Source organism: Eubalaena glacialis, chromosome 7, assembly GCF_028564815.1.
Source record: "Eubalaena glacialis isolate mEubGla1 chromosome 7, mEubGla1.1.hap2.+ XY, whole genome shotgun sequence".
In the NCBI taxonomy this organism is placed as follows: domain Eukaryota; kingdom Metazoa; phylum Chordata; class Mammalia; order Artiodactyla; family Balaenidae; genus Eubalaena; species Eubalaena glacialis.
Window position 1 is genome coordinate 20,663,346 of NC_083722.1, and position 26,560 is coordinate 20,689,905.

Below are 26,560 nucleotides of genomic sequence, written 5' to 3' on the forward strand. Positions count from 1 at the left end.
ATAAGTTTTTGAGACAAAGGGTTATACGTCAAATGGTGTACTGACAGTTTACACAATCCAGACCTGCATGAACAAAGTGAGAGGTGGGTCATCCTGACCCCTTACAAGATTAAAAAGGAAGGTTATCGCCTCAGGAGTTCTGGTTAAGGCAGAATGCACAATACACTCTAAAGGGGAGGGAGGGAGGGAGGTCCAAACGGGCAGAGAAAAATTTTGTGTTTAAATTTTTCTCATCTTGCCATAAAATATGAATTTTATTTCAACAGATCTATTCAGATTACCTAATTCTCCTTGAGACCACTTTGGTAATTTCTATTTTTCTAGGATATTGTCCACTTAGTCTAATAGTTCATTTAGTTGTTTATAGAATTCTTTTGCGATTTTAATCTCTTCTGTATCAGTAGCTGTGTCCCATTTTTCCATTTCTAATATATCTTAATTCCTCTCTCCTAATTTTGCAAGGTCTCGTTTACTAGTCTTTTTCAAAGAATTAGCTTTACTAGTCCTCTCAAGTTCATTAATTTTTGTCTTATTATTTTTTTTATTATATTTTGTTTCTTTTACTTCCTCTTGGATTCCTTTTTTCCTGGCTTGATTGCTTGGCTCTTAATTTTCCATGTTTCTTACTGTCTAATGTATGCATGTAAAATTTCAAGATTATTCAGCTCACTAATTAGCACTCTAAGGGTTTTTTTTTGCTCAGAGTCCCTAATGTACCTAATCGTCCTTCCTTCCTTCCTGCCCAGCTCTCTCCCCCCGCCTGTGGAGACAGGAGAGATTTGGCAGCTGCCTTGTCAAAATCCAGGTGCATCCCCGACAGTGCTGTCCTGGGGCAATCGTCTTAATAATCCAGGAAGAGGAGAACGGAGGGTGGTCTGATCATCTTTAGTCTTCATAATCACCGGCTTATCTTCTAAGCATTCACAAATTATCCTATTAGCATTTACTTGTACACCAGAGGTGTGAAATCTACCTTCTTTATTTCTCAGATACTAACAGCAATTTCTGATTTTATTTGCAAAAACCTGCTTCTGAGCACAGGTGCAGTCGGTTCCAACTAGCTCAGGGCTAAGGTTTCTGCTCTCCCTTTCCAATAGCTCCGCTCCCCTTTTCTAGTCTGAAATTTATCCTCCTTGACATTAAAGACCAAAATCAAACGGAATTTTGAGAACTTCCGATGTCTGTATGTCCTTTCCTTTCCTTTCCTTTCCTTTTGCTGGATATTGAGCTAAAACAGCATGTGTGTTTGGTTTTGAACTCTCCTGACAAACCGCATGTCATTTTAGTCTTCAGCTTCTCTGCTGCTTTTCTTACAGGCTGCTGACACCTCTTGCTTTTAACAGATGCATTTTAAGCTGCATCTCGCTCAAGGTCTCCCAGTGATCCTGGACTTCTCTTAATCTCTCTACTCCCAGTCTCTTTATCTCTAAAATGACAGGGTTGGACCCAGGGTGGTGGGTGGGGTCTCTAAGGTCCTGTCCAGCCCTAAAAACTGGCCTGTCCTACAGGACAGGAAACCAGATTGCTTTGTTGAGCCCTGTGTGCCTCCATCTCTGAAATCCATTGATTGTTCTTCATGTCCCCAGAGACCTTTTATGCTAGCTGTGAATTGTTTCAAAGCAGGCAAAAAAGAAAAGGGCTGAAAGGAGAAATTATACTAGTAAAACTTTTTTTTTCCCCCTCAAAACGGGAAGAGGAATTTGAGAGGCAGCCTCTGAGGGCAAGCGAGGGCGCCCTGGAAGGAAGCCCCGTGTTAGGACCACGTGTCCTGGGGTTACATCCTTCTCATCCATCCGTCAGGTGACCTGTGTGGGCACCCCTCACCCTCTGAGCCATGGTTTGATCTGGTACTAACCAAAACCTAGGATAAAGCTATCTTTCCTTTTCGGTTCAAAGGGTAGGTGTGAAGATGAAATAGTAAACTATCGAGCACTGTACAAACTTAGGGAGCTATTATTACTGTAGAGATTCCATTCTTTTACAAAAGGAAAAATGACAATCCAAGCAAGTTCTGTGCTACTTTGTCTTTTGTAATTAAAACAGAAGTTATTCAGTGAGCTGCTTTCTCTCCATAACTGAATTCTCGAACTTGGCTGATTCTCTGCTCTCTTGAAATTCACAAGAAAGCCTTGCTCCACTATAAATCGCCATTCAGAGGAAAGGTCTAATTGTTTTCATTATTCACATTTCACAGGGTTCTTGGTCTATTACCTATTATCTGCTCACTTTTCAGCATTTCACAAATGTGAACTCAAACACACAGCTCATTTTTATAGTGGACGTTGCCAGTGAATGATTGTTTAAAGCAAATGATGGGTCTTTTCTTTAAACAGTGCTTGTGCAGACAAGAGCCAGGTTCCCCCAGAGGCAACTTGAGACTTGCAAATCAAGATTACAGAAAGGAACTTTCCCACCGCTCTGTGGCAAGACATCCCGCCCAGATATCGCAACCACATGGGAATTTGTCCTCTGCCCAACAGAATGGGCAAGATACATGTCCTTTCTCAATGGCCCACAGCCTATCTGTGTGACATATTAATACACTATTGCAAACACAAACCAAGCATGTTACTGAGTTCACCATGAGTTGTCCATTCAAAGAGAAATGCTAGATTGATGAATAATTTCCATATACCTTCTCACCAGCTTCTGTCCTGAGACTCAAGCTTTCGACACCTGCCCCTGGATTTCCACAGCACCTCAAATAACACTGTCTGAAATTGGACTCATCATCTTTTTCCCCAAGTCGGATCTTTGAACTATGTTCCCTAGAACGATGCTCCCATTCACCCAGCCTGGAAAGTTCAACCTCATCTTGGGCAACAACGTCTTTCTTTTTCTTCTCATTTCCCTAGTACTTAGTTCCTCATCTCCTCCAGATTAGACTAAACAATCACAGAAGTCTTTCGTTTGTGTTCCTGAACAGATTTTCCTAGTTATAATCCCTGGCTTCTCTAGTATATCCTTCATGCTGCCCCAGAATCATCTGACCAAAATACAGGTTGGGCCATGGCATTTCTTTGGGGCTCCCTCTCACCTACAAAGTAAATTCCGCACTTAGCATAGGATTCAAGGTTGTTCACTGTCAGTCCTTGTATTATTAGTTGGGAAGTATTCATTCAACTAGAGATAATGAGAGGTACTGAATTAAAAATGACTTAAATCATGAGAAATACTTATTTTCTTACTTAACAAGAAATCCAGAAGTCTCGGGATCCAGGACTGGTTTATTCAGCACAGCATAAGCACCCAGGTGGTTTCCACTGTTCTGCTCTTTCATCCTCTGCGTGGTGGATTTTTTCCTCAGGTCTGCTTCCTCTTGAACTCCAGGTGGCTGCTGCAGCTCAGACATCACATCCTCTCTCCCACAACCATGCAGAAAAAAATGCATCCCTTCCTCTGCAGGAAAACCTGCCCATGAGCCCCCTTGTAACTCACTGACCAGAACTGTATCACATGCCCATGCCTACCAGTCACAGACAAGGAGATTAATGTATTTGACTTGTTTAGATAAGTATTCCATCTTGAAATCAGGGTTCTTCCAGCAAGCAAGAAAGAAAGCAGGTGGTGGTGGTGGTGGTGGTGGGTGTTTGGAGTGGCCATTTTTAGTATCTGCTAGGGTTAATACTCAGCAGTTAACTCTATCCCTAAACCTCAGGCCCCGGCCACTGGAATTATTACTGTTCTCAAAACTTAGTGTATGTATCATTTTCTCATGCATTCTCTCTTCCCTTACCAATATGCCCGCAATGCCTTCCTCTGCTTCAGGAACACATGACTCTTCATAGCCTGCTAGGTTCCAAGCTGCTTCTGAGACAGCAGTCAGCCTTAATCCTCCAGCAGGCTTTGTGTTTACCGTGCATTTCTCACTTTTGTTTCTTTCTACCCTTGTTACAGTTGTAATGTGACTTCTATTCCAGTAGAATATAAGGGCCCTATGGTCAGTCAGTCTTGTCCTTCCCATGGCCTTTATCACAGTGCCTTGAATCTAGCAATACATGTTTGCCGAATTAAGTTGAATGTAAATTAATATCACACCTGTTTGGTTTGCAGGGCTGTGCTACCAGCCTAGTCTCCCAAGATGGTGAACAGAATGGTCTTATGGGGAGAGTGGATGAAGGTGTAGATGAATTTTTCACCAAGAAGGTGACCAAAATGGATTCCAAGTGAGTTCAGAGTCATTTCACTAATCATATTATTTAATTCATATTTAAATTACTAACAATTACAATTAAACTTAGTATGTACTAAGGCTCTTATTTCATATAAATATATAACATAGACACACTTTACGGGGGATTTACTGTTCTGGTGGTTTGCAAATGTGATCTTCAGGTCAGCAACATCACTATCAACTGGGGACTTATTAGAAATGCAAATTCTCAAACCTCTACCCCAGACCTACTGAATCAGAAGCTAGAGGTGGGGCCCAGCAGCCAGTGTTTTAATAAGCCCTCCAGGGTATACTGAGGCACACTCAAGTTGAAGAACCACTGTACTTTTCTAAATCAGACCACAAAATGTACCTCCCCAAGGTATTTTTTTTAGGGCATCATCACATTCACCTGGGTATATCTAGGACAGTGGGCGTTGGCAGGCTGAAGTTACTTACAGTGGACCCTTGAACAATGCAGGTTTAAACGGCACGGGTCCACTTATTTGTGGATTTTTTTCAACAGTAAATACTACAGTACTACACAGGCTGTGGTTGGTTGATCTGTGGATGTGGACAAACTTGGATACTGAGGACCTACTCTAAGTTATATGTGAATTAACCCCCTCGTTGTTCAAGGGTCAGCTGTATTTTAAAATTCCTCACGTTCATAATTTGATGTATCTGGGGGCCCTACATCATTGCTAAATGGCACAGCTTTAACAGACAGTGTCAAAATGACAACAGAATTAGTGAAGAGGCTTCAGAGTTAGCCTCTAAAAAGTTTTCTCTGTATTTTCTTATTAACAACATGGAGTTTCCGTAGAAGACAATTCAGTAGTACTTTTATTAAGAGCTTAACTTGAAACACTCCAACCTTTAAGCATGACTTATACCAAGTTACTTTATCCCCAACTATATGCAGATCCATCCCCAAGTACTCTCTGAATATGGATTTGTGTCTGTGAAGTATTCTTCACCTTGAGATATCAAATTCAAGAACAAATTTAACCATCCTGATAAGCTGAGGGTGAACAGGCCAGGCACCGGGAAGGAAGAAGCTAGTCTGTTCTATAGATTGATGTGCCTTATCTTGCCTTAGCAGGATGGCGAGGTGGGAATAAGTTAAATTTTTGTGTCCATACCAGTATAACCTAACTAATGTTATAAGCTTTAGGACCCAATTATTTGTCTTCTTTGACACTTGAAGCTTGGCATACTAGGGAAAATTCTATTCTCCTCTCCTTCAAGATCCAATGTAAATGTCATTTATTCAAAATAAATGTCATTTATTCTAGTCAGGGGAAAGCCCTGACTATTCCTCCCCCACCTCCCACCCCCCAACCCCCCAAATTAATTGCTCTTTCTCTAGTGCTGAGTCAACCCCCCCCCCTTTTTTTTCATCCTCTGCACACATCTGTTAGGGCAACATAATCCTTCCAGAGTTTGTTTGGTTTTTAATTTTTTTACAGCGTGGGGAATAGATGGACATATTCTCAGCACAGAAGATTCAAGCAATACCAACATAAACTGAGCCAAACGGGAAAATCCTTCTTAATGACTGGCTTTCAAGTCTTTTCTTCCCAAAGAATGCTGTTCTTCACAAACAATGCCTGGGTCTTATTTTTCATTATAACTTCAGTGTCTGACACAGCCCATAATGTATCATCTGCCCTCAGTCACTACTGGTTGAATGAATCAAGACAGTCTTGGCCTGTATCTGTATAAACAGATAATATTGTAGGCTCTCTTCCCAAACTTTGGAAATTGAGTTAGTGGAGAGATCTGTGCGCGTTAGATCTAGATCATCTGTGGTGTCACTGCCAGTGTGATGTCCTCTGCCCTTAAAGCTGCCTCCTTTTTAATAGGCTCTGAATGAAAGTTGGGCAAACTTTATAAGGTGTAAAACCCACTTTCTACAAAGATACTGCTCTAGGAGGATTCTCTTCATGTCCAAGTGCACACATAGAACTAGGTACATCATTTTTTGTCAAATAATGATGGAATCTACTAAAAGCTGTGATTTGTTTTATTTTGTTATATAAAAACAGACCATTGTCAGTTTGTTACGTAGACGTCTAGGCACAGGTCAGACCATCAGGTTGTATGAAGGAAGTCTGAAAATCAAAGTTGCACATGCTCCTCATAGTTTAAAATGTCAGATGTTCTTCAAGGCTTTTTATTAACAAAAAAACGCGGGGGGCTGTTTCTTTCCCTATTCCCCAGAGGCAATTAATTCCTGTTCCTTTAGCTGTTTACTTTTGATTTTGCTTCCATATTTCTTAACTTTTTTGTTGTTGTTGCTATTTCTTATTTTTCAGTTTTAAATAGTAACCATAACTGGTGGCTTCTTACTATATAGAGGATGATACTTTAGCTCTTATACAGTCTGACCCTTCTGTCCACCAAATGCATGCAGGCAAACTCATACACATACACACACATTTTCCTCTTCCTGCCATCTTATTTAGTTAGGTCATAACTGTTGGTTACATCAGTGTTTAATGTTTACTTCATTATAAGCATGTAAATGTTCACAGCTGAGTTATACAGTATGGTATGATTACATTTCCTTTCCTATACAACGTTTTAAAAATTTTTATTAGGGTATAGTTGCTATACAATGTTGTGTTAGTTTCTGCTGTACAGCAGACTGAATCAGCTATACGTATACATATATCCCCATATTTTTGGATTTCCTTCCCATTTAGGTCACCACAGAGCATTGAGTAAAGTTCCCTGTGCTAGGCAGTAGGTTCTCATTAGTTATCTATTTTATACATAGTAGTGTGTATATATGTCAATCCCAATCTCCCAATTCATCCCAGCCGCCCCCCCTTTCCCCTCCATGGTGTCCATACATTTGTTCTCTATGTCTGTGTCTCTATTTCTGCTTTGCAAATAGGTTCATCTGCTATACAACTTTTTATTTTCCCTGGAGTTAACAATCGTCTCCTTTGGCATTTGCTTAGTTTTCTGTACTCCTATCTCTGACATATCTCCTAAGTCTCCAGTAAAGGTATAAATTTCCTCAAGTCTTCTCAGTTTCATCTTCCTGGGCACATCCTTCACTGCTGTCTGATAGCCCCAGGGTGACCTGTAGGCCTCATCCCCTGCTGTCCTCCTGGGATGTCCCTTCACTGTCTGCTGGGGGCCTCCCCTCACTCATTCCTGTGTCCTTCCTGTTTCCTTTGGCCTGGTCGTCATCTTCCTTACTTCACTCTCTTGTTTGGTGCAGCACCTCCTCGGGTTGCTTGCTGAGAAAGGAAGCACGGGAAGTGAGTTTCTGAAATGCGTATGTCTTGCATTTTGCTTAAGAGTGTGACTAGGTATAGAACTCTAGATTGGAATCCATTTTTCTTTAGAATTTTGAAAACCTGGTCCCATTATCCTCAAGCTTCTGGTGTTGCTCTAAGAATCCAATGTCATCTTGAGTCCTGATCCTTTGTTTGTGGCTTGTTCTTTTTTTCCTCTTCTCAGGAAGCATTTGGGATCTTCTTTCTGCTCCTGATATATTGACATTTTATGATGATATCCTCTGTGTGGGTTTTTTGATTTTGTTCTGCTGAAACCCATTTGCTAGGCACTAATGAGCCATTTCAATCTGGAAATTTATATTGTTTGGTTCTGGCGTTTTTCGTGAATTATTTCTTTTATAATTTCTTTGCTTCCTTTTTCTCTATATTCTTTTTCTTAAACTCCCATTATTGTTTCCTCTATTAATCCACTAGTTTTTTGTTTGTTTTTTTTTTTTTACTGTTTCTATTTTTTCATTCTTTTTCTTAGCCTCCCCCCATCAACTTTCTGTGCGATTTTCTCAGTCTTATCTTCCAACCTGGAGTCTTCCACTTATGCTATCACATTTTTCTATTTTTCTTGTTTCATGGAGTTTATTAACATGTATACCCCCTGTATACATGGGAGATCCCAAGGAAAACAATAATTCCCTGAAATGGCCCACACTACCACCTTAAATACCATCTTCAGCTAAAGACAGAAGAAAGATGGGGTTGGGGACAGTTTGGGGAGGTTATCCTGAACCAGATAAACAAGGGTAAGGTCGTTATGCAGGTTTAAGTCCCTGCCTTCTCCATTGATAAATTTCTACGGATTTAGTGATTCTATTTTTCCTGGTACTGAAAGGAATACACCCTTACAAATGGAGATTTTCCTTAGAAATGTAAATTTCTCTTACAAAAGGGTAACTACTCTGTTTTCAGAGCTTCTCCTGTGTCTGCTGTTCCTTAAAAATAATCAGCCTCAAATAATCCTGTGCCAAAGAGGCATATTTTGGGGTGGCACATTTTGCTCCCCTTCACCTGAAATCCATTTGCTTCAGGGCCTCCCCTACTAATGTTTTAGAGGTCAGCTTTCCCAGATTAAGTCAGTTTTCACTCCTAACTATTTTGGCTTCCAAACTGTCGTTTTTGCCTTTTCTCCCCTCTGGGGCTTATGCCTTTTTTTTTTTTCAATCCCTTACTGGGATTTTCCCGGGGACTCAGGGGAGCTAAACGGGTATTCATCCTTCCAGCTTTAAGTGAAAGGCAGTGATGATACCTCCCACTCAACCCATATCATTTTACACTTTCTCCCCATCCATTTCCTGACAGACCTCTACCAAAGCTTACTGTCTGCTTTTTCATGTTGTTGCCTCTTTCAGTGGTATTACATTTAAGCAGGGATCCGGATCTTGGTTTGAGCACTTAGGGTGGGATCTCAGATGTTATCTAACGACCCTGGAAGGATTTTAGGGGCTTAAGGGGAAATCTGGCCCTTTCCAGCGCCCGCCAAAGTAAATAAGGCAGTCCGTTGCCCACCTATGTCTTGGGTGGAGCCACCTTTTCTGGAAGTTCTTGCGAGTGGAGAGGCACTTGACTACATACAGCATTTAAACATAAACTCACCTCTGCTCTCAGTCCTCCCAGTCACATCACATTCCCATTGTTGATTTGTGTGGATATGATGATATTCAACATTCCTTTCTATTTCCAAAGTCAACTTTTTTTTAAATGCTTCAGAATGGTTGCTGTATAAGCAGCAATCTCCCTATTTTGATTTTGACTGATTCTTGCTGGAGCTTTAATTACAGTAAACCCAACAGGATTTGTTCTTTTGAATCACAGGAGAGGGTCAGCAAGAGGCTTAGAGTCCCACGAGCTTAGTGAAGGAGGAGACGAGAAGAAAAAGCGAGACTTTCGGAAAAGTGGCTTTCTCAACTTAATCAAACCCCGGACCAAACCTGAGCGGTCACCAACAGTCTTGATGACAGAAGAACTCTCCCCTCCAAAGGCAGGAGTCAGAAGTCCAGCTGTGGACACCCCCAGGAAGGACACGAAGCCAGCCGAGCACAATGGCAGTGCTGATCGGGTAGAGGAGATCAAAACACCTGACTCCCTAGAAGAAAGTCAAGGGGAAGACGTGGGGAAGGTGGACCGGAGTGACGGCAAGGGCAGCCCCCAAGGAGGGCGAAGGTACAGGGTCCAAATGATGGGCAGCGGGCTGCTGGCGGAGATGAAGGCCAAGCAGGAGATGAAAGCCAAGGCTGCTTGCTCGCTGAAGGTAAGGGAGGAGGGTCTGTTTTGACTTGGTTGCCTTTGTCGTTTTTGTCTCCACTCGGTTTTTATGGGCAAGACAGGTACAGAAAAATAACCTGTGGGTTCAATAAAAATCCGAAAACACGACTTTTTCCTAAAGAACCCGGAACACAGACCAGAGGGCCTGGTCTTCCCATGTTTTCCCGCTGGCATGAGGGTCACGCTCTCCCGGAGAGCCTCAGCCTGGGAAGGTCAGGCAGTGGCTGAAGGTCCACGGGCCTTGTCTCACCTGCTCAGGTGCTCCTGTGCGTGTCACAGAAACATGTGACAGCTGTGCCAGGGACGTGCTCCACTCCGGGGAAGGACTGTCTGTTGAATCCAAATGGAGACCTGAGGGTGATTGGAGATAGGAAAGCTGACAGAGGCAAATAAAATTATTGAAACCAGATTCTAGTTATATCAAGGGAGATCTATTTTTCAGTTATTTCAGAATTTATGTCCTTTTCCAAACCTGAAAGTTCCTTGCTAAATTCCAGGTTTAAAAGTCAAAGTATTCTGTTAGAATTAATTGAATACTTGACCATTGAGATATGTTGTCTATTGCTACGAAGAAGCACTTTATCATTTAAAAATTGCTGAGTCCCCCCAAAATCTGACTTAATGCATTACTTATTTTTGAACTTCTTTTTAAAATATAAGTTGTGTATTTATTTTTTTTCTCCTTTACCTCTATTTTTTCCTGCAGCTACTTGAGGATTGTATCCTTATTGTGATCACTAAGATCAATATGTTTAACCCAGGTTTTGGTTTCTATGCGCTATCCTGAGCCCTTTTATGTTTGTAAAACTGGGTTCTCCAATGAAAGGAAAATTGCACGTCGATTTTTATTTGAATCAGAATAAAATAGTTCATCCCAATGAACCCTTGATTTTCAGAAAGTAAATGGTTAACTGTTTACCAGGACATGCAGGGCTGTTTTATATTACTTCTAAACAACTGATTATTTTTTCTTTAAATCCTGCACCCCCCACGATTTTACAGCTGTTCACCGTAGTTCTTCCACCAGCACCATCGTTATCTAGCAATTTTCTAGTTACGGATCCCTCCTCACTCACTCACTAGCCCGCAGAGAAGGGTTGAGCTAAAACTATACTCTGTTAACATGGGAGGCATGTTGTGGCCTTCACTGCTCAGAATTCTGAACACTGTGAACACATCATTGGTGAGTCAGACACCCAAGGAAATGTTTAAATTTCAACCTGTTTCATAGACTTTCCTTACAACAAGGCATGTGCTGTTTTCACTAATGAGCGGTTTATTTTTATCACTGTTTCCATGGATGAATAGCTGCCTTTTGGTAGAAAGATGAGAAGTGCTGGAGGGTTTTTTTCCAGGTGCTTTGGATTCGATAAATTGGCTCCAAGTGACAAGATTCTTATGGTTTAATTTGTTCAAGACTCATACTAATGATCTTTGAGCACCATCTAGTGTCTATTAAAACAAGAATAAAAATCCTTAGTATTTAAAATTGGAACCAGTCAAGGGTGTTCTATCAGAACTATAAAATAATGAGAACGTGTTTTGAAAATTAGTTTTAGAATATTTTCCCCTAAAATTCCATGACTGTGTTCCCTATAAAGTTAGCAACATAAGCACCAGAAGTGAATATACTATGATAAAAAATATATATATATATATATATATATATATATATATTATATATATGTGTGTGTATGTATATATATAGCCTTCACTTTCCTCTGGAGTAATTCTCTTTACACTACTTACTTTTAATATATGTATTTATTTAAAAAATACATATATTTTCACAGAAAGAACTGTGAAAATGAAAGTATGGTGTTTATTATTTATTAACAAAGGAGAGTAACAGGTATTGAAAGCTTAGCGGCCATATCTTTTCTTCTGGGGCCACCTCGTCAGCTGCCTGCACTCAGAGACAACTGACATCAGGTTATTTCATCCTCATTCCACACAGTCATTTTGGGGATTTATAACTACCTCAGAAAGCCTGGAAGGAAAAAGTGAAAACAACTCCTAGGATTAGATTTTAAATGTAGGCAAATGAGGTGCCCAGGGTATAAAATTTAAGGAGGCCCTTACTCTCAGATGCCAGCCCTGCACTCGCATGAGCCTAAAAGGCAGTTTCTCCTTAAGCAAGGCGCTCAGGGCACAAATTTAACTCCTCTTCATTCCTGGCCCTGTTTAAATACTCCACTTTATCATTTTCATCTGAGCTTGGATACCCACGCCCCTGCCTTCTAAGAAGCTATAAAAGGCTAGGTCAGGCACTCTGCATTTGAGGACCGGTTTGGCCCAGCCTCTAGACAGCTGCGGGGAGGTGGGGGCGGACTAAAGCGCCCCCTGCTGGTTTTGGCTGGCAGTTCATGGCTAGCTCCTGGCCCTGCGGACCTGCGTCCGGGCTCAGAGGGCTCCACGTGCTGCCCCTGGCACGGGGCTTCCCTTCCTTGGGGTCACTTTTCCATAATGATGTCAAATAACGTGCCGTTCTTGCTGTGGTACTTGTGTACACACTTCCTCTGAGACCTGCTCAGTAACCACCACTAGTGAAAGTGTAACTTCCATAGGCTCGCTGAGAAATTCCTCGGCACTCCTACCATGCTTCCCGCTCCCTCCTGACACAGCTGGCGCTCCCGGCGGATGCACGGCTGTGGCAGATTGTAACGAGGCAGATCTCAACTGTGTTTCAGATCATCTCTCTTGTATCATCGGAAACAATTTAAAGCTCGGAACTGGCAGCAGATATTTGCTTTTTAGGTTTGTCAGAAGCGTGAGTTGAGCAGGAACCGGCAGGCTGAAGCTCGAACTGGCTTAGGAATCATCGTGCCTCCTGGTCCACCCGCCCCTCTTATTTTTTGTTTTTTAGACGGGAGGCAGATGTGGGTCATCTCTGCCAGTAGGGTTCTCGGGTATCATTGAGCAAACGCTAGCCTTTTTTTTTCTTCATATCTTTTTTGTATCTAAATGCCTCACGCTCTTGTGGACTTTCTGCCCCATAAAGCAGAGGCTGATTCCTCCCTGGCCATCTCACCTTCCTTGTCTTTGCCATCATAAACTCCTCCCACCTGCAGATTTAAAAAAAATTAATTCAGACCTATTTATACTTGCCTCCTAAACTATAGATGTGTGTCTTGTGCTTCTGCCTCAGTGGCAAGGAAGACCCTGCCCATTTCAGGCCCCTTCCTACCTATTTTGTACACTGAGGTTGGGAAGGTTTCCACTGCTTTTAGATCAGTGGAACCCAATCTGGAGAGGGTCCTGGACACAATTAGAGTATCAGTGCCCCCATCACGTGGAGCATCAGGGGCTGCAGAGCCCGCCTAGGTGTTCAATCAGAAAAACAGGAGATGTCACCACGCCCGCCCACTGGCTCCCTCTGGCCCCGCCCCTCTGTCCATGGGGAGCATCCTGAGGAACTGGCCGCACTTTGGACCCCAGAGCCCTGATTGTAAACACAGAACAGAGCGTGTCTCTCATGGTTTTGTCCCAGCAGCAGAGCCTCAGGGAGATGGGGAGGTCGGACACAGTCAGTGTAATGACAGTAGAGTTAAGGAGCCATTATTTGTTGCCAGTTATTATCTGCTTTGTTCTTTTTCTTACACTTTAAAAAACTATGCACTTTTGGGGCGGGGCACTTGAATTTTTTAGAAACTTGGAAATGATGCCATCTCCCAGGATTCTTCCAGCCTGGCCTTGAGCAGCACAGAACGGTTGGATGGAGGTGGGGCAGGTAAGTCAGGCCATTGCCGTTACCCCCTTAAGAAAAACACGTTCTGATTCCATGCGTCAAATGTGATTGACAGAAGGCAAATAAAGATGGAGAGCAAGGATGGGCCTCTGTGTTACATGTTCTCAGCTTTCACCTAAAAGACCACAGCCCTTCACCTGCCCGACACCTCCCACCATAGTAGCCTGGCACCTGGGCAGGGCACCTTTCCCTGTTTCCCAAAGGGAAGAGACTTCATTGAGAAGAACTCCTAAACTGTGGGCATTTGGAGAGGGGACATGGCTGATGAATTAATTAAATTAAATTAATTAATTATGGAAGTATAATTGACCTACAACACTGTGTTAGTTCCAGGTGCACACCACCGTGATTTGATATTTCTATTACAAAATGATCACCATGATAAGTCAAGTACCATCTGTCACTGTACAAAGTTATGCCAAAATCACTGACTATATTCCCCATGCTGTACATTTCATCCCTGTGTCTCATTTATTTTGTCCCTGGAAGTTTATACCTCTTAATCTCCCTCACCTAATTTCACTCATCCCTCTACCCATTTCTTCTCTAGAATCCACCTGCTTGTTTTCTGTATCTATGAATCTGTTTCTGTTTTACTGATGTTTTTAAAAATACGCCATACATGGTATATGGGAGGAGGCCCTTTTAACTGACATGAGGGGATGCTCTTTTCTTTCAACTTGAATATTCCTGAATATCTGATTTCCTTTGACCCTCGGACTTTTCAGGTGCAGAAAGAGAGTGAGATACTTTAGATGCAAACTGGAGAGTAACTTGTAAATTGTGCAGAAATTACCTCATTTTACTGTTTGACGTTCTTGTGTTTGGCTTTAGCATCTTCATAAGGTAAGAGTTGGACTAAAACTCATATTCAACTGGCTTATTTCTGCCGGTTATCTGGATAATTAAGGCAGCAGAAGCTGTGGAGGCGGGGCATGAGCTGATGCTCCTGGAGTGGTTCTCACTAGACTTGAGGTTCTGGGCATCAGCACAGCACTCCTCTCCCAGGACCTGCAGCCAGACCCCTAACTGACTGTCCTCCAGAACGGAGGCACCTGCAGTTGGTTAGACCTGTACCTTGTGCCAGATCTAAGGAAGATCTGACGGCTTCAGATGGATTGAGGCCTGCTCTCCCCCCATACACTCGTATGGACATATACCCTATTAAATATGAGGCTTGTCATCTCTGGAATAGTCAAGGGTGATCGGAAGAGCACCACCAAATTCACCACTTTTCTAGCAAGAATTTTTGTCTTCCACCAGCGTGTTTTGATTCTAAAAACATGCTAGAATAGCATGTTCCTGTTCTAAAATATCTTTGATGACAGATACAGAAAACAAACTGGTGGTTACCAGCGGGGTGAGGGGTGGGAGGAGGGGCAAGATTAGGGATTAAGAGGTATAGACGGCTAGGCACAAGACAACTAAGATACAGGGCTGTAATGTACAGCACAGGGAATATAGCCAATATTTTATAATAACATGGAGTATAATCTATAAAAGTATTGAGTCACTATGTTGTACACATGAAACTAATATAATATTGTAAGTCAACTATACTTCAATTAAATAAAGTATCTGATGAGAAATGACAAGAAACCATTATAGCAGTTTGCACCAGACTTCTGCCTTCAAAGGACTGGTTTCTTTCACCTTTGGTTTTTACAGTAAAGTGCTTTTTGTACTCATTTTCATTTTAAAAGTGCCTAAAGTGCATCCAGAGAACCGCTTCGGTTTGGGAACACCAGAAAAGAACACCAAAGCAGAGCTCAAGGTGGAGGCGGGCTCCAGGTCCCGGAGCTTTTCCAGCAGGCCCACCAGCCCGAAGCCCCTCCTGCAGTCCCCCAAACCCGGCCTGTCGGTGCGGCCCACCATCCCGCAGAAACCGAGAACCGCCTCGCGGCCTGGTAAGGGTTTTGCTGGTGAGGAAGTGACACCATGACCGGGCGGCTTCCCAGGGCGGCAGGACCGGGCCTCCACAGCTGGTTTCCAGGGCGGCTGGTGAACGTGGAGGGGGGCGTGTGTGCGGGAGGGGCCGTGAGAAACCTGCCAGAGTGACAGAGGCTGAAGGGTGCCTTCATTCAGCGCTGAGGTCACCCACTCAGGGACTGTCCTTGCGCCCAGGGCTACGGCTCGGAGGCAGGATGGATAAAGCAGCCTCGTGGGGTGCTGACCCCTTGACAGGGCTCGGTGTAGCTTTCTGAAAGCTGTGTCCTGGTTCTCCGACCCTTCAGAAGGCCACAGTTTAAGGATGAGGGCCACAAATAGAGAACACATAAGTTGCTGTGTTTTTAATCCCATATCCTGTGAAATATTTAGGGTTTAGAACAGGGCTCGGCAAACTGGGGGCCTGTTTTTGTAAATAACATGTCATGGGCACACAGCCCCACCGTCTGTGTATACCACACCCCAGCCCCCACACACACCAAACTGAGAATTACTCTGCTGGTGATAGAGCAGAGAAAGGAGTGCAATGCAGTTAATCCTTTCAATTAGACTGAAACAGGACAGCCTTTAGAATTAAGAGACAAGAGTTCTAATCCTACCTATTTTGCCATCTTTTTAGCGTAGCAGGTCGTTCAGTCTCTCCAGTTGTACAGTGCTCACCACAGTCCTTTCTGCTTCTCAAAGTCCATGATTCTAAGTTATTCTTACTGATCTCAGTATGTGTATGTAGGTACATGCACCTCCACTCCTGAAAGCGCAAATATATGTTATATACATATGGTGACCACTTTACTGGATTTGACAACAGGTAAAGGCAATGGGTTATAACTATCACCTATTTTAAGAAAATCAAATAGCCTTTGTGTTTGAGGCAGAGGGAGTATTTAGTTCACTTACAGTCTAATTTTCAAATACCAGCTCACTGAAATTCTGAAATTGAAATTCTATCTGCAAGATAGATTCACATCTGCAGATTTTAACTCTTCGTAAGTTTTCATTATTTTTCTCTCTATTGTTTGTTCACTGAGCTATGAAGCTAGTTTTTGGCCAGAAGAATTCTCTGCTGCTTTTAAAAAGATTATTAGTCATTTGTTTTTAAAGATTAACCCAGCTTATGCTTTAGGAATCCAGTTTGTGGGACAGGTTGATTCATGTCTTTGTGTCTCCACAGAGGACATCCCAGACTCTCCATCCAGCCCGGGTTCCCCTAAAGTCGCTCTTCTTCCGCCTGTCCTGAAAAAGGTTCCTTCGGACAAGGAGAGAGAGAGCCAGGGCAGCCCACAGCCCAGTCCCAGGACGTTTTCCCGGGAAGGTAAGACATTTTTTCTCTGAGTGAGCTCTCCCCAAGGAGAGTCATTTCAAGGGGAAGGAATTAATCTTGGACTCAACTTATATCCTAGAGTTTGTCGGTCAGCCCAGCGTCCCTTGGATTAAACTTTGGAACCAGTGCAGTTTTGTTCAGAAACTTGATTCAACATTGTTGGTGACACTGGGTCTTAAAGAAGGACCATATACAGGGAATAAAAGCGTAACTGAGACACTCAGCCTGAAGATCTTTGTAATAATAATCTCTAGATGCTCCTGAACTGACTCCCAGTGTATCAGAAGTGCACACACATTGTTTTGTGACTCATTTGGTGCTACCTGTAGGTTTCTAGGTCCCATCGTTGCTCAGAAGAGCTCCCCTGGTTGTCAGTCACCGTTGCTATGGTTCAGGAGCGGCTCACACAGGCCTGGGAGACCCTGTGGCTTGTTAGCTCGCTCAGTCGTGAGGTCAGATGATCCTCATTCTCAGAAGTGTGTCATCTGCATGGATGCAGGGCATCATGGCACCAGTGTGTTCCTTCAAATTTGCTGAGGTGGGAGCAGAACAAGGTAGTCCCGGGACTTGAATCTCATCTCCCAGAATCAGATCAAATGTCGGTATCAGTGGAGGCGAGGTGTGTTTGGGGTGTCTTCTGCACCCCACCAGGTCTTTCCCCCACTCCTCCCATTCTGTTCAATGCACAGTTGCCTTTGGGGTTCTGTCCTTTATAAAGTGTAATGTAATTGCCATCTCTAAGCACCACCTATAAAGAAATTCTAGAGCCATCGTCACCCATGTCCAGATAGCTCTCAGCGTGGTTTGGAGTTGCTTGGTTTTCTTTTATTGTTTGATGCTTTAGAATTCTTTGACCGCTCTGACATCTTCCTCCTTTGGGCCATTTTCTTTTATTCATGATGGTCTTGGGTTGAAGTTAATAGAAAGTGTTTGTGAGTACTGTCTTTGTTAATTGGGAGTCGAATAAAAAATAACACAGACTGCTTTCTCATCTCCATTCTGCAGATTTACTTGGTGGGTACAAGCTTCACTCACCTATTGGCTATAAATTTAAAAAGGTGGGGTTTTTGACCAAAGCTGACAAACCACTTCTGTCAGAGAAACTAAAGCCATGAACAAGGGCTGACACCTATAGTCATTTCACACGGGGTAATCAATAAATACAGGGCTTGGTATTACAGCCACGGCCTTTGGAAGTTTTGGTGTAGGAAGAGGAAACTTTGGTGGTGCCAGGTCAGAGAGACTGGAGCCAGCGAGTGTCCCTGATAGGCCCGCTCACACCACACAGCCCCACCCCTCATTTGCCCTTCTTTCTGCAACTGCTGACTGCGTCTTTACTTATAAGGAAGCTTTGAAAATGCCTGAGAGAATTTTGTTGGAGAGAAATGGGGAGGCATGGAGGGGTGGTAGGGGTATGTAGGAATGCTCATCTCATCAAAAAGCCATTGGAAATATGGAAGGATTAAAAAGAAAGGGGGAGAAGGTTGAACAAGAAATAATTGCTTAACATTTTTGAAAAATGATGTTTTCTAAGATGCCTGGCTATATGATCAGACAAGGCCTAGAGTCACCCACCAGCCTCATGAGTAACAGCACATACCATGGAGCCTCTAGTTAACGAAGTGGGTGAAATACTGGATGCTGCTCGTGTGCCCACTGGTGCTTTGAAAAATTCAGGTGTTCTTTCCCCAGGAACTTAGGAATGAATGAGTTGCTTCTCAAACATTTCATAGCTTCAGGGATGGATGTTTGATTCCCTTCCTTACTCCCCCCAACAGCAAATACTGTGGATGGTTTGCGACCCCATCTTTCCAGCTAAAGACTGTAGAGCTGGGGAAACCATTGCTTCCCCCTCTGGCATCCAGGATAAGTTAATCACCGAGATCATTCTGATGGTGTCGCTTGATACTGAAATTGGACTGAAAATCTATGTGAGGTCTGAGCACGGTCTGTAAATGTCTGAGGTGGTAATATTTTGACTTCAGTTTATTTTTCAGCTTGTCCACTAAGCTGGCCCAGGAATGGGAGCCGCTTGTGAGCCCTCTCTTTTTCTTTAGAAAAATGTTCCTGCTGTGCTCATTCCTATTTTCTTGTACATTATTCATGCTGGTTACTTCATTTCCTTGTTCTGTGCCTCCCTTTGGACTAGCGTGCCCAACTCATTTCTGAAACAGGTAAATGGCTGTGATTCTTCTGGATTATTCCATAGTGAATGTGACTTTCGTTAATCCATCTTGGAATCGAAATGGTAATGCGGGGGCCTTTTTATTAGTATCTTTTGGGGGCAGACTCAGCGCTCACCTCATTTTGCACGACATTGCCATAATGTTGGCTGTTGAATTCTGTAGATAATGGTGTATCTGTTCAGGACCAACACTGGAGGTTCCTTGAATCTTAAGTGGGGTGGGTAAGCTGATATTTAAGTTTTATATATTAATATTTTTTAATATTAATGTCAACATGATGTTATTTGCTACTACAAAGGGTAAAATGAATCCCTTTTCCTTAGTAGTGCAAAGAGGAGATTATTACAAAAGGCATTCAGATCATGACAGTGGCAAGCCTTCCAGTAGAGGGAAAAGACCTTCAAAACTGTACTCCACCATTGCAGAAGAGGAAGTGAATGCAATTGGGCACAGGAAGTCACAGCCAACAAATGGTTAGAGTCTTCAATTATCATCCCTCACTGTCCCAAAGCTTATGAACTGGCACTAACAAAAACAAACTTTAATTGAGTAACTTCTATCCTGGGACTGGGTCAGGGATTATTCATAAACTGGTTTTTTTTTTTCTGAATGGCAACAGGATGGTCCTTCCATTGGTGGCAAAAAGTATTGACTTAAAAATCTAAATTTAGAAATTCTTATGTGGAGGATCAAGTTACTTTCGAGTATGGTGACTTGTCCTTTCAAATTTCTGTGATCGTGGAGGTTTATTTTTATATTCAGGGTCATGTCTCCTATTCTCTCTCTTGTCTTAGATTTCAACTGGGATGGGGTCAGAAATTCTTAGAGTAGCACAGTTTATCCTTTAGAGAATGTTGGTCTAACACCTTACCTTACACTCTTTTAGGGAAGGATGCACATGATCTTTTAGCGGACATTTTATGACCCTCTAGTAAGAAAGGAAAAGTACCAATTAACTTTTCAGCCTCTAGGAACAATTTTTACTATTTTACAGCAGTTACTCAATGACTTCCGTCTGCCATTTGACACTGTAGTAAATTCTGTAAAGTTATTTTCAGGTGAGGACAGTCCCAGGAGAGAAAAAGGAGACGGATTTTAAATCAGCTTTCATCTCCAATGGGAAATTTTAGAACAAGCACTGCTGATTCAGAGAGGAAATGGCTTTTCTATGACTATTCATCATCTCCCTGGTTAATAACGTTTTATAAATATGACTTGAAAAGTCTTTTAAAGGAAATTTTAGTATCATAAAAGAAAAAGAATATAAAATATTCTGGTATGTGAAATTTCCTTAAGGGACTTTTTCCCTTAGAAGAAGGCTTTTTTTCTTTCTGTAAAACTTTATCAGAGATTAACATATGAGTGTCTTGGCTCCAGGGATAAAGTGCCCACAGCCCCGCAGTCTAGCCATAACCCCACATCCCTCGAGAGGGCAGGGCACTGGAAGTGACCTTATAATAGGGATAATTTCCCTTTATTTTAAAAGGCTAAATCATTCTCAAACTTTAGCACTTGATTATTGATGATGATAAACGTCTCCCACCTTAGAGCTTAGTAGCCCAGTGAGTTATGATTTCTCAGGTAGGAACTACTGTCTTTGAGGACTTTCCTCGACAGATTTAAACACAAAAACAACAAAGAAAGCATCTACCAGCCCCCCACGAGCAACAGCATTTGGAATCAGCCTTCTTGGCCAGCACTGTTGGATGAGCCACGTACTCTGACTTGCCTGGTGGCCCGGCACACACTGGCCACATGACAGGGTGGAGTTAAGGACATGCCTACCACATACAGCGATGTCCGTAGTCTGTAGATACGCATGGAGCATTCTGTTTGGGCCGAGTAGCACTTGCCCTAGAGGAAACCAACCAACTTGGTCCTTCACTTTTAAAGTACTTCCTTTGTGTTAGGTGTGTTCATAGACACACGATTACAATAACTCTTTTCCCTGCAAGAGATTTTCTAAGAAAATCTGTTGTCTTCAAGTCACAGAAAAATTACATAAATGAACACCTAAGACACTTATTTTCTGAAGAGAGAGAATTAATTCTTAGAGTATATTAAATCAGAAGCTCTATCTCTATATAGTGCCTCTTTGGATAAGGACACCCAAGGTTACATAGATGCTTCTAGATTTTTGGAAATTTACATTTGAACTATTGCATCAGTTGACTTATATCACTTGTTAGTAACAAAGCACCCTTGATACAAAGTAATGTTCCTTCTTCAAGAGGCCACTAGAGCACTTTATACAACACAGAGGAGGAGCCCGCCCGCCAGTACCACATGGATCAGCCAGAGATAAGCCAAATCCTAGAAAGGCAAGAAATTCTGTGTCTCTCTGATTTTTTCATGACCTCTTCGGCTTAAAATTCTCATTGTGATGGGCTGCATCAAAATTTGATGGAATTATGTAGGACCATCTTGATTTGCTTTGCTGCCTTGATTTCTTGAACTATGGACAGGAAACCAAAAATGTAATTTTTACAGGAGCTTCAATTAAAGTAATTTTATGTATAATATTTTAATCCTGTTTTGTTAGTGCCGATTCCCAGCACTTGTCTTCACCCCTGAGAACTGCGTAGCAGTCTTTCTGAATAGTTTCCTGGTTAACAAATAGCATTCAGCAGAGCAATTCTATTAAACCACGGTGTGTACTTCTCTTTAAGTGTTTTAAGAACAGCTTTGTTTATGCTAAAATAGCTTTCTTATTTTCCTAAATCATGTATCCGTGAAACAGAGGCTATTGTTCTCAAAGCACGCTACCTATCTTTATCATGATTATGTTTTAATTGCGTGGCTATTTTAATATTGATGTGACAGGTAAAATGCTTACTTTCTTTTCCTGGAAGTACTTGTAACTGCATCGAGTGATATGAATTTCATATCATTTCCTCTCTACGTTTAATCATAAGCTGTGATGTTTTCATTAGAGTATGTCCTATTTTCGTGAAGAAAATAGTCGGTTTTGGTTTTATATGCATTGTAATGTATCCTATTTGTACAGGCCATCTTATTCTGAGATTCCTTTTATATATATCACTTGCTTCTTCCATAATTCAACCTATAGCCAACAAATATTTGGGTGTGGCTTATCATCTGTAAGCCAGTGCTGTGTTCCCCATTTTTCACCAGATCTGGGTTCTACTACCCCTATGTGAATTCTTCAAATGAAATTTAATGGTTGGTTGGCACTTTGGGCCCTTGCCAGAAAGTATTAAAAAACCAGGGCCGACTACTGAGTATTATTTTAAGGTCATCATAATGTTTTCTCCTGGGAAATATGGAGGTCAGTGGAGCTTAAAATGAAGAAAAGCTCAAATTTTTATATGAATCTCTAATTCTGAATTTATATGCACATTTCAGAAGCTTTAAAATTAGCATATATATGTATTTGCATATATATATATATGCAAAATCAGATCATCTTCAAGAATGACAGATTTCACATTTGAGCCTCTCTGTGCCAGTTATCACCACTGTAGACAGGATATGAATATACATGGAGTGTCTGTGTTGAATAAATTGCCTGTTTACTTACTCAAGTATCTTTTTTATAATTTTAATGGTACCTGGAATGGTAATAAATATGTGTATAGACACATATATAGAGATGCTCCAGCACTTTAATGCTTGACTTTATATGGTATTAAAAAAAATTAGATTGTTTTACTACACTTCTTTTATGTAAGAATTCACACATTAAAGCAGGCTGCCTAAGATTCCTCTGAATTAGTAGAGTCTAAATTCAGAAATATTGAACCTACTTCAATATAATTGTAATTAACATCCTAATCACATGCAATCAAATAATGCTGCCTAAAGGCTGGAAAACAAACTTGACAAAGAACATTCCCCCTACAAAGTTGTTTGCACTAGTGATCCGGACTAATAGTGAGCGCTTTGGCTTCCAAACTCAAACCGGTTAGTTGTGCAACTAGTTCCTTGATCTCACCATGCCTCAGTTTTCCTATCCAAGAAAGGTGCCTACCTATGATACAGAGAAAATGTCAGCCTGGTACTAGACTCATTGTCACATTCACAATTGGTAGAGTTAAATCAATGAAAGTGAATATTTTTAGAATAAATTTTTAGATAATGGCACCACCCTAGTGAACTGCTTTGACAGCCCCCCAGAAAGAGCATGTTATTATTCCTCTCAGTGACTAGGTCGGACAAATTAAAATTTTTGCTTTCATGACTGGTACCAGGTCGGGTCTATGTTACCAACTCAAACCAGCCTCTTAACTTGCCCCCTGCCCACCCCCCATCCCTGGAGGACTCAAAAACTAGTGTCACTTGGATGGAGGCTAAAGGACAGTCTTACTTTTTGCAGGAAGATTCCTGTGTTAGACTTCTCTCAGTTTTGCTTAGTCCTGGTCCAGGGTTCTCGGGTTTTTATCTGTGACAGAAACATATTTGATTGCATGAATTTCTCCATTTTTAGAGTAGTCTGATGTCATATCATGTAACATTAATTAGACCTGGGATTTCGAGGAAGCCTAAAATATTGGGAAGGATGAAGAGTTTTAATCTAAGAAAGAAAGCGAATATGTTTGCTCTGAAGACAAATGAGCAATGTATCACCATACTTATTTCTTCCTTAGAACTTGTAGTGTTGGAAATTTTTGAGTAATACTTATTTTAGTTTTAAAATGAATGAATAAAATTTTCTAGCAGTTTTCACTAGTAATGCTCTACTTTGAGGTTAGATTATTTATTACACAGTATTTCAAGATGAAAATATTATAAATTTTCTCTATTAACTCCTGTTCATAATACACACACAAGTTGAGAACTTAAATACTTTGAGTATTATTGAATACTATCAAATTGGCTTTGTGATAAAGGGCAAACTATTTATAGAAAATTATTTACTTTTCCAAAACCTGGCTTGTTAACAACTTTCAAACGACCAAACAAACACATTTAATTTTTTTACCCAATTCAAGCTAAAATATAAAAATCAATATATAACATTTATTCATTGCTTTTCCCCTCCATCTGAGAATTTGCTCAAAGCTGTTGGGTAAAAAGAAGTCAAAAAATTTAAAAAAATTACTTACTTGTATGGTGAGATTTGAAAGTTTATCCTTTTCAGAATTGAGTAATTTCAATTTAATGTAATTAACTAAACTTAAATTTTTTATTGTCTAGAGGTCAGACTCTGGCCCTGACAGCAGGAGTGGCAGGAGAAGTACTTTATTATGTTTGCATTTTGACTATTAGGTTTCATGAGCTTTCACTTCCTGAAACACCATTCTTTAGCAGAGTAAACATTTAAGTAGCCAAGATGAGTTTTTTAGCATAATGCTAACATCAAAATGATTAGAAGCATCAAATGAATCCTCTTGCTTTTCCAGGACTATGTTCCTGGTTGGATCATTTAAACTTCTGAGTAGTGAGGTAGCTGTACTCTTTCAAGCCACACAAAGTGCATGGGTTTGGTATTTTTAGCTTAAGTGGTGTCTCTACAATAGATTTGGTGAGTAATATTTAATAACCCTTAACAGCCATGCTGGGGTGTGGCATCTAAACCTTTCCCAAGGTATAGTAGCAGTGAAGCTATGATCTAGTTGGAAAGAACATGGGCTTTGGAGAAAGATTTGGTTTAAATCCCGATTCCAAGTTTTATGGAACCTACCCCGTAGCTGTGAAGAGTAGCAATGATAAAACAGAGCGCCTGGCAGGACACATCACAAAGCCTCAGTCCGGTGATGGTTCTCTCATCATTGCTTTGTAGAGACACAGCAGATCCTTCATATTTATACGTGATCAGAACAGGCAACAAAAATGGCAGTTCTTTTACCTGGAGGCTGGTTCCTAGAGGATTGAATATAGGCAGTATTAATTCATTTCTACAAGACTTTATTCATTTCCTAGCGAGTGAAACTGAGGTTTTCTAAGACATAGAAAACCCTGACAAGGATTACTGGGGCCTCTGCTTATATCCCGTCCCCGAAGCGGGGATGGCCAACCCTAAATGGTCCACCTCAGGGCTCTGTGCTGCATGAGGGGGCAGCTATGACTGAGGAGGTCACCTGGGGCAGAGTGGCTTCAGTGCTCCTCCTTCCTGGCCTCTCCCTTCGCTCCCACCCACACCCTCACCTCCTGGGGTCCTTGCCCTCAGATGGTCAACCACATCTATGAGAGGCTCACCCTCTCATAGACTGGGGTTTTTTTGTTTTCTGTTGTGTTTTGTTGGTTTGTTTTTAATTTCTGTCTAGAGTCTTGAAATGTACTTGGCAGGTTGTTTTTGAGAAAGTTCATCCCGAACCCTCCCACTCTTCAGGGCCCCTGCATCTCACCCGTTACTGCTCAGGCCACTGGCATCTTCTTGTTCATCAACTATAATGACTTCCTTTCCTTTCTGTTTCAGTGTCCAGGAGAAGCTGGGGCCAGCAGGCCCAGGAGTGTCAAGAACAAAAGCAGTGGTCCTCCAGTAAAGATGGCCAGCAAGGCAGCAAATCCAGTGACTCTGGGGAAGAAGCAGAAAAAGAGTTTATTTTTGTGTAACGGTCACCCATGTAGAAGTCTTACCATGCGGGGTGCGTTTGCTGGCCATCAGAGAGGAACCAAGGGCAACACCTCTTCCTACTTTCTAAGCATCTTCTCTTGGTGCTTTTTCCTTTGTCCTTTTTCCCCCCCCAAAACTGAAACAGATCCATCTCTCAGTAATCAAAGCACATGTCTGATCTTCTCCCAACCCTTGGCATTTGATTTCTATGCATTCCTTCATATGCCTTCAATGAATGCCAGCAATTATCCCATGGGCCCTACTTGAATTTCTCTGAGGCAGCTACAGTTTGCCCTGTAAGATGAGTTTTGGGAGGTAAACAAAGTAACTGGACACACACAAGTAACACCATCCAGCTGACCCTGGGGTACTGCTGCACGTACCTGTGTCAAATCTGCACTTGACTTGATTGATAGAGCAATTTATTCTTGATGTATGCAATTGCACACTGTAATTATATTAACAGAGCACACTAATAATTTGTATAAATTATATATATTAGATCTTGGGTATGGTTTTTGCATTCTCCCATGGGGAACTTCTTCCTTCCCGATGTGGAATTGTACATTTAAACTTGGTCTGGTGACCTTTACGATACCATCAACAAGCAAGTTAAGAACCGAGTGAAAGGCCCGTGGCTGATTCTACCATGTGCCCAGATTAATGTATATAGTTGACTGGAATGAGGTTTTATGAATATTCGTGTTTTTTGAAGGCCTTTAATTTCTGTCTGCATATTAGCTTTTAACGTGTGATTAAGAGAGAATACTTTGACACCTGTAAAAAAAATCAAACTACTACTTTTTAAGACATTTCACAAATATTCACTTACATTACATGCTGAAGGTATTTTATTCATATGTATATTTATACCAATAAAATGATTTTACAAGTGGAATTGTGACTTTCTCCAGTGACTTTTTAGTGAGGATTGGCTTGTGGTGATGAACTTTGTTTTCCAAAAAGCCACAATAATCACAGTTACCAGATAATCAAAAACCTATTACAGTCCAAATAAATGCAACTTGCTAATTCCATGGCCTGCTCTCACCTTTGGCAAAAGGATGAAATTCATCGAAAGGTTATATTATGAGTGTCCAAGAGGGGTCTGGGAA

At 41.5% G+C, this 26,560-nt stretch overlaps 1 protein-coding gene and 1 long non-coding RNA gene across 4 annotated transcripts in view; one reads left to right on the forward strand and one right to left on the reverse strand.

Annotated features, from left to right (window-relative positions):
* Positions 1 to 26,308, forward strand: part of CARMIL1 (capping protein regulator and myosin 1 linker 1) — a 325,537-nt gene extending 299,229 nt beyond the window's left edge. The window contains exons 32-38 of one of the 3 annotated variants that reach the window (XM_061195770.1): positions 4,054 to 4,166; positions 9,277 to 9,712; positions 13,375 to 13,456; positions 15,178 to 15,381; positions 16,593 to 16,733; positions 19,252 to 19,401; positions 25,308 to 26,308. In XM_061195770.1, coding sequence (XP_061051753.1) covers positions 4,054 to 4,166; positions 9,277 to 9,712; positions 13,375 to 13,456; positions 15,178 to 15,381; positions 16,593 to 16,733; positions 19,252 to 19,401; positions 25,308 to 25,444 — 1,263 coding nt within the window. In that variant the 3' untranslated portion in view covers positions 25,445 to 26,308. The remainder of the gene's footprint in view (positions 1 to 4,053; positions 4,167 to 9,276; positions 9,713 to 13,374; positions 13,457 to 15,177; positions 15,382 to 16,592; positions 16,734 to 19,251; positions 19,402 to 25,307) is intronic. The other 2 variants (XM_061195771.1, XM_061195772.1) reach the window with 2 other exon arrangements.
* Positions 10,023 to 24,746, reverse strand: LOC133094978 (uncharacterized). The gene is made up of 4 exons (XR_009701541.1): positions 24,573 to 24,746; positions 23,256 to 23,330; positions 16,021 to 16,169; positions 10,023 to 10,077 (listed from the first exon to the last, which is right to left on the reverse strand). It is a non-coding gene; the product is annotated as an uncharacterized LOC133094978 (long non-coding RNA).
* Positions 26,309 to 26,560: the final 252 nt, after the last annotated feature.